The sequence below is a fragment of the Oncorhynchus tshawytscha genome, linkage group LG02 (assembly GCF_018296145.1).
Source record: "Oncorhynchus tshawytscha isolate Ot180627B linkage group LG02, Otsh_v2.0, whole genome shotgun sequence".
Taxonomy (NCBI): Eukaryota; Metazoa; Chordata; class Actinopteri; order Salmoniformes; family Salmonidae; genus Oncorhynchus; species Oncorhynchus tshawytscha.
The window spans coordinates 18,678,155-18,685,780 of NC_056430.1; the positions used below are offsets into that span (position 1 = coordinate 18,678,155).

Here is a 7,626-nt window from a genome sequence, read left to right on the forward strand (position 1 = left end):
CTGATGGTGTATGCATGTTTAGGCCAGTGCTTGACTTGGACTGAAATAGTTACCGGTCCTCATTTTGTGTCCCGGTACAATTTATATTTAGGTGCATAAACTCCTCAATTATTTTGAGCTAATATTCTATAGGATGTGCAGGAACTCAAGCAGAAGAAAATGTAATGTAATGCCAGGACTCAGTTCCGATGAGCTCCTGCTCAAGTCAAGTAGGCTACTGTGCTTAGATACCAATACAAATAATGTCCTGTTTGGAACACTGACAAGTAGCGCAAAAAAAACAAAAACTTTTTTTTATTGAAATAGATAAATGATGAGTCAGAATCAGATTTAAGATTAATATTTTTTTCAGAATTTTGCACTCAAAGTCACCCTTTTTTTAAAAGAAAAATAACACAATTTGTCCACAACAATGGTTTAACCACATCAGCAGACCGCTTTTCAGTTCTGGGAAAAATCGAAGAAATGTTTATTATTTAGTTCAGTTACCCTTTAATTGAACTGGGCAGGCACCTAGCACTGTTTGGTGTTTCTGTGGTGCACATTAGATGGAGTTTGCAAAACAAATGGCCACTGGATTGATGCAAATAATCATGACATCATTCTGCCAGGTTGGATACTTAGTAGCTAGTTAATTTAACATTTTTAGGAAAGCCTTTCCATCTACCACAATAAGGTTAGGCCTATCATTAGCATCCTATCTATTTCCTGTTCCTTAATTGTTTGAAACCTGGGCATTTTACTTCATATTATGATGTATGTCTTACCTTGCTTCAAAGTACCATATAGCCAAAATCCTACCCCAAAAAACATGGAAGCAATTATTTTATAAAGACTTCCTCATATGCACTCTCCTGTTCTATGGGATTTCAAACCAACTTTATTTCATTGTCTAGCAGCCAAAGGCATTATCCTAGTCATATTAGCAACCCATGACAGTTGTTACATCTTTAGATCCTCCCTGTAATGGTTATTTCCATCTCTGTCCATGAAATCGCCTTGCGCATTCTATAACTGTGTTTTCCAGCAAATTGCTGTGTGCACATTTCTGCGCTTAAAATATGAAGAAATAATAGTTTATCAACACATTAAGCTAAACATTCTGATCTATCCATCAGCCCTACTAATTGATACTGTGTACCTCCACTATAGCCTAATCTGCTACGCATTGTGCGAATTAAGTGAGTATATGCAATGCCCACAAAAAAGTGGGTATATGGTGTATACCCTCCACTACACCACTGATTGCAGGAAATACTGTCAGCAGATGCACTTCCCTCTCACGCACCAGAGCCTGTAGGAATCAGAGTAGACATTTGAACCGGGCTAAACGCTTAGATTTATTGGAGGTTTTTTTGGGGCAATATTAGTCCCCCCACTCTTTCCCTATTCCCCTTGTATTCTGCGTTCAAGTGCTCCGATTTTCACCCCACACAGTAGGGGGCAGCATGCACCCCTAACGTATGTTTGCAGACCGCCATTGTGTCATATGAGAAAAATAAGTTATACCATAGAAGAAGAAGACTTCCCTGTCTACTGCTCTGTGTGGATCCTTGCTCCGTCGGGGTGAACACGAAAGAGGCAATTCGGTTCAAGGAGCTACACCGAGCCTTTTCACAAAAATACTTTGATTTTGTACACAGAAAATGGCGGTTCCTGCAGGTGCAAATGTGCAGATGAACACAGAAACAAAGAACGACCTTTCAAATCCATCTGAAAATGACATTCACTTTGACGAGAAAGAATTGGAAAACATCACAAATCACGTCGAAGATGGCACAACACTGCCCCTCCACTCTCCGTGGACATTTTGGCTTGACAGGTAACAAAAATACGAATGATTACCTAAATGTAGCTAACGTTAGCTAGCAACACTCATCTTAACGTTTAGTACAACGCACATCGTGTTTTAGATACGAACGGAGTAAGACTCACTTAAAGACAGCCGACAACATCGATGTCGGCCTTACACAACTGTTATAGCTAGAAGAAAAGAGGGTCTTCCAGATACTGCTAACTACGTTAGATCGCTTGTTCCCGCCATGCTATCTTTACCAGCGTGAACGTTTACCTATGATATGTTTGAACAACTATAATGTATTATTAGTGCATTTTCTAGCTAACTATCCAAGAAGTTGTGACGCTAACTATAGGCTTCCTGGCTACCTTGTCTGCTGCTTCCACCAGTTGTGACAACGCTGCAACATTGTTGCAAGCTGAGTCAGATTCAGGCTACATTCTATCTAGTCTCCCGCTATCAGACGTGATCACATCGTATTCTGCGGTCGATAGCACGAAGCTACAGTCTTGCTTTGAGAAGGCTACTTTGAGTAACATCTCTTGACTTCAGGTCAATTGATTGTAAAAGTCAACTGTCCAATTGACATTTTAATTGAAGTCCAGCAGATAGCCTAACCAAAACATTTGCATAATTGCAATCACAATGTAGTGAGAATGTTTTGTCAAGTTCATAGACTGGGATCTACAATTGTGTGCCCATTTTATTTCGATATTTTTACTATTCAATAAGGAATTATATATATATAAATACAATCTCACACATGGAACTTGATCTACCCACTATTTTCGTAAGCAAGCATTTCACTGTAAGGTCTTTTGTATACCTGTTTGTATTCAGTGCATGTGACTAATACAATTTGATAGATTTACTTCATTGACCTCCTGATCACATCACTGAATTTGTCATGACTAAATATGGTTCAGTGCTAATGTTGGTTATGCAGCTCCAACATGCCTAAGAAATGTCTTACTTTGATACAGGCTTTGACACACATCTGTCTTTGGGAATGGGCTTGGTTTTCAAGAAGCAGCTTGTTTGTGTTTGTCTTTTAGGTCATTGCCAGGGACAACAGCAGCAGAGTGTGAATCCAATCTGAAAAAGATCTACACAGTACAAACTGTTCAGGTGATTTAATGTGGGGAAATTATGGATAACATTGTAAATTACCTCTTCAAGCTATCTACTCAGATCCTGGTTTGGCCAGTGTAGGTCATCATTGTAAATAGTAATTTGTTCTTAAATGATTTGTCTAGTTAAAATGTTTTTACAAAATCCATAGGTTGAATTTTTTAAAAACTAACTAGCATATCATACTAAGAGATCAGCAAGGCAGTCTTTTCATTGAATTGAGAGAAATATATTTTAAGTAAGCCATCGATTTGTCTCTACTGATTTTCTCTGAGTAGAGTTTCTGGAGTGTATACAACAACATCCCTCCTGTGACTACACTGCCTCTAAGATGTAGTTATCACTTAATGCATGGAGAGAGGAGGCCCCTATGGTAAGTCCACTAACTTCATGGAAAATAATTATCCCAAAATTAAATAAATGAAGGCTTTAGATTGTGGTTTCAATGGAAGGTTCCTTGGAAATGTTGTTACGTAACCTCTCATGACTTAAGTGGCACAAACTAGAATGCTTTTGGTAAATTATTATAATTTCCTAGTTTTTGCTGCCTGAGACAAGAGTTTTTGGTTGAAACCTCATATGTTAGTGTCAGCTGAAATGCTGAGCTCAAATGTTACTGAGTCTTAATTCTTTAATCTCCAACAGGGAAGAAGAAAGTAATGCCAAAGGTGGAGTCTGGAAGATGAAAGTACCAAAAGAAAGCACTGTATGTTTTAAGAACCTTCACTCATCCTTAATACATCTCGAATGAATGCCATATTACTCACTCACTGACTGAGTTGGTTCTATAAAACACTTTTAAAAAATATTTTCACTCTCAGTCTGCTGTTTGGAAGGAGTTGTTACTTGCCACGATTGGAGAGCAGTTTGCCGATTATTGTGCTTCAGGTGAGTCCCTACTTTCAAGTCAGTACATGATGTTGAATCTAGTGCTTGAGGGGTTGAGTGATTTGTAGAATTACAACGTGAGGACTCCATCATGGCCAGACACTATGGGGCCTATTTTAGTTGTATTCCTATTAAACTTTCTTAAGTTAGAAAATTAACCAAATGATTGTTACGTTATCCCAAGCTGATTCACCCTCTGGCACTAATAATAGAATATGATGTGAACATATGAGGTAGTGGAAACATGTACCATTTATATGTACTGATTCCTATCTTTCCTTTTCCTTTGTCTTTACAGAGGATGAAGTGGTTGGTGTAAGCGTTAGTATTCGAGATCGAGACGATGTTGTTCAAGTCTGGAACGGAAATGCATCTCTTGCTAGTGAAGCGAATATCTTAGGGAAAGTCTATGAACTCCTCCCGCACATAACTTTTAAAGCAGTATTTTATAAATGTGAGTATGGTCTTTTGTTTTCGTCATTTATTTTAAAATGCATTGTTTTGAATGATTATTACCCAGCTGAGGGCGGGCGGGCTGTGAATACTTTGGCTGCTGTGACGCTCTGCGAAATTATACTATGTCTCTATTTTTGAGTTTTGACTGTGGCATTGTAGTCATACAAAATATGAATAATGTTATCTGTATGTAGTTATTTTTCAAGCTCATTGAAATTGAAAGACGTACAAAAAGGTTGAGGCTTTACCATGCCTGCATATCTATTCCAATTTATTCACTTATGGAAACACAACATCCCCACCAGCAAAGATGATTGAAAAATGTACTATACTACTAGCATACATACAAAGCAAAAGCGAGAACTGTCAGTTGCCGATGTTGAAAGATGCTACCAAACCTGACTTTCTACTGGTGGTATTGACTATTTAGATACTTAACCTAACTGATGGGCATTCGTTAATTTGAAGTAGCAGATGCATATAAAATCTTGCTATCTATTGAGCTAGAATCCATTAGGATTTTCACACGCTTTTGGTTAGTTTCACCACTCTGTCTGCCCGCTCTCCATCTACATGCCCCCGGTGAGTTTTAGGCATTTAAAAAAAAATCCAAGATATAATATTAGCTATGTATGTGAAGTCAAGGGTTTACATTAAATATGACTGTTTTCGTCTTTCAGCTCACAGAGAACATCATGCCTTTGAAGGAGGGCGTTCACGACATTAGCCTCTGCACTTTTTGATAAAGCTCTATTCTCGCCTGGATTTAACCTTCTCAACTTAATCCAAAATATAATTTTGCATACTGTACATCGAACCGAGGAAAACGTCATAGAATGTTATTGATATATATTTTTATAGATTCAAATGGCTGAGTTTCAGTCTGATGCCTTTTATTGTTTTTTTGTTTGTTCTTGAAACACAATTCAAAAGAGATTCTATCTTTAATGTACCGGTAGGTCTTTTTTAATTTAGTCTGTCATTTAAAAAAAAAAAAAAGGTCCTTAGTCTTCATTCATGTAATTTCTGAATATGTGCTGTTTCTTCTTTAGAATGATAATGCGCGCTATCGCTGCACTGTCACTGCTCTGCTCTCTTGGCATGCCATGGACCTCACTAGCGAGCATTGATCCCTACTGTATCTATGGCACACCACTGACCCACAGTTCACTGGTCTTCACTACATATGCCCTTAGAGTGATGTTGCTTGTTTATCCAATGTATGTTTTTAGCTGTCTTGGATTTATGAATTGTTTGATCCATATATACTTTGACTCATTTGTGAAAAATTGAGTGTCCTTAAAGTTGTAGTATTTGTAACTGTTGGCAGACAGTGCTTTTTGGCACACACTCAATCATTTCTCACCAATATTAACATCAGCATTGAAGTTAGAGACATTGACTCAAATGCTACAGGTAGCAATGAGCGAAGTCCCCAGACATTCTTACACATTATGATTATACTTTGATTGCAGAGCTGTTAATATGCAATAAGTATGAACAGTGTTATACTGGTGTATTTTTATTTTGTATCAGAAAAAAATGTAACTTTAAAAGGATCAACTATTAACAAAGTACTGTATATATAGTACATTTCATTTACACATTTCTAAAAGTGTTGCCAATGCATTCTTTGGAAGTGTTTGGGTGAATATAATAATAGGATAAGTTACCATTCACCTTATTGAAACTCAGCCCAAAATAAAAACAAATATCACATGCTGCTGTCACATCACTGTCACCAGAACACTTGTGCTGCTAATATACACTATATATGCAGAAGTATTTGGACACCCTTTCCAATTAGTGGATTCGGCTGTTTCAGCCACACCCGTTGCTGATAGGTGTATAAAATCGAGCACACAGCCATGCAATCGCCATAGACAAACATTGGCAGTAGAATGGCCTTACTTAGTGACTTTCAACATGGCACCGTGACAGGATGCAAAAGTCCGTTTGTCAAATTTCTGCCCTTCCAGAGCTGCCCCGGTCAACTGTAAGTGCTGTTATTGTAAAATTGCAACGTCTAGAAGCAACAATGGCTCAGCCGTGAAGTGGTAGGCAACACAAGCTCACAGAACAGGACCGCTGATGCACGTACAAATAATCTGTCCTCGGGTGCAACACTCCCTACCAGGTTCCAAACTGCCTCTGGAAGCAACATTGGCACAATAACTGCTCATTGGGTGCTTCATGTATTGGGTTTCCATGGCCGAGCAGACGCACACAAGCCTAAGATCAACATGCTCAATAAGTGTTGGCTGGAGTGGTGTAAAACTCGCCGCCATTGGACTCTTGAGCAGTGGTAATGTGTTCTCTGGTGTGATGAATCACGCTTCACCATCTGGCAGTCTGACGGACGAATCTGGGTTTGGCGGTTGCCTGAATGCTAGTGCCAACTGTGAAGGAGGAATAATGGCCTGGGGCTGTTTTTCGTGGTGCTGGCTAAGCCCCTTTTTTCCAGTGAAGGGAACTCTTAGCGCTACAGCATACAGTACAATGACATTCTAGAGGATTCTGTGTTTCCGACTGGCAACAGTTTGGGGAAGGCCCTTTCCTGTTTCAGCATGACAATGCCTCTGTGCACAAAGTGAGGTCCATACAGAAATGGTTTGTTGAGCTCAATGTGAAAAAGCTTGACTTGATTACTTAGAGCCCTGACCTCAACCCATCAAACTCCTTTGGGATGAATTGGAATGCCGACTGCGAGCCAGGCCTAATCGCCCAACATCAGTGCCCGACCTCAGTAATGCTCTTGTGACTGATTGGAAGCAAGGCCCCGCAGTAATGTTCTAACATCTATTGGAAAGCCTTCCCAGAAGAGTGGAGGCTGTTATAGCAGCAAAGGGGGGACCAACTCCATTTTAATGCCCATGATTTTGGAATGAGATGTTCCACGAGCAGGTGTCTATATACTTTTGGTCATGTAGTGTGTAATCTCTGTTATTTCTGTTTTTAATCCCATTATCTCAAAGTGAGCTGTACTGATCACATTTTACATTTAGAATTGTGCCTTACGCTGCCCAGGGTCTCAGTTGTAGAATTTGGTTTAAAAATGTATGCAACTTGGTCCTATATTTGTGAGTTTTGTTGCATTTGTTGTTCGAGGGTTACTGAAAAATAAAATGTTTGTAATTTGTGGGAATATTCTGATGCTTTGGTCTTGGCCGCATTATCTCCACCTACTGGTGACTTTTTGTCGTATATTTCACTTGCATTTCTGCTGCAAGTCACTTAATACAGAGTACTACTGATACTCTGCTCAGTATCATCACCCCTGAAATGAAAAAATAAATAAAAACTTTCTGTGTCCTTTGCCACATAGCAAGAGTGTTTATTTGCTAAGTCCTATG

General features: G+C 39.0%; 1 protein-coding gene across 1 annotated transcript; it reads left to right on the forward strand.

Moving 5' to 3' along the window:
- Positions 1–1,520: 1,520 nt before the first annotated feature.
- Positions 1,521–6,020, forward strand: LOC112220269 (eukaryotic translation initiation factor 4E type 3). Its single transcript, XM_024382029.1, has 7 exons — positions 1,521–1,822; positions 2,854–2,926; positions 3,208–3,302; positions 3,575–3,635; positions 3,751–3,817; positions 4,116–4,271; positions 4,954–6,020. The coding sequence occupies exons 1-7, from the start codon at positions 1,647–1,649 to the stop codon at positions 4,998–5,000; spliced, it is 675 nt and encodes a 224-aa protein (XP_024237797.1). The 5' UTR covers positions 1,521–1,646; the 3' UTR covers positions 5,001–6,020.
- Positions 6,021–7,626: the final 1,606 nt, after the last annotated feature.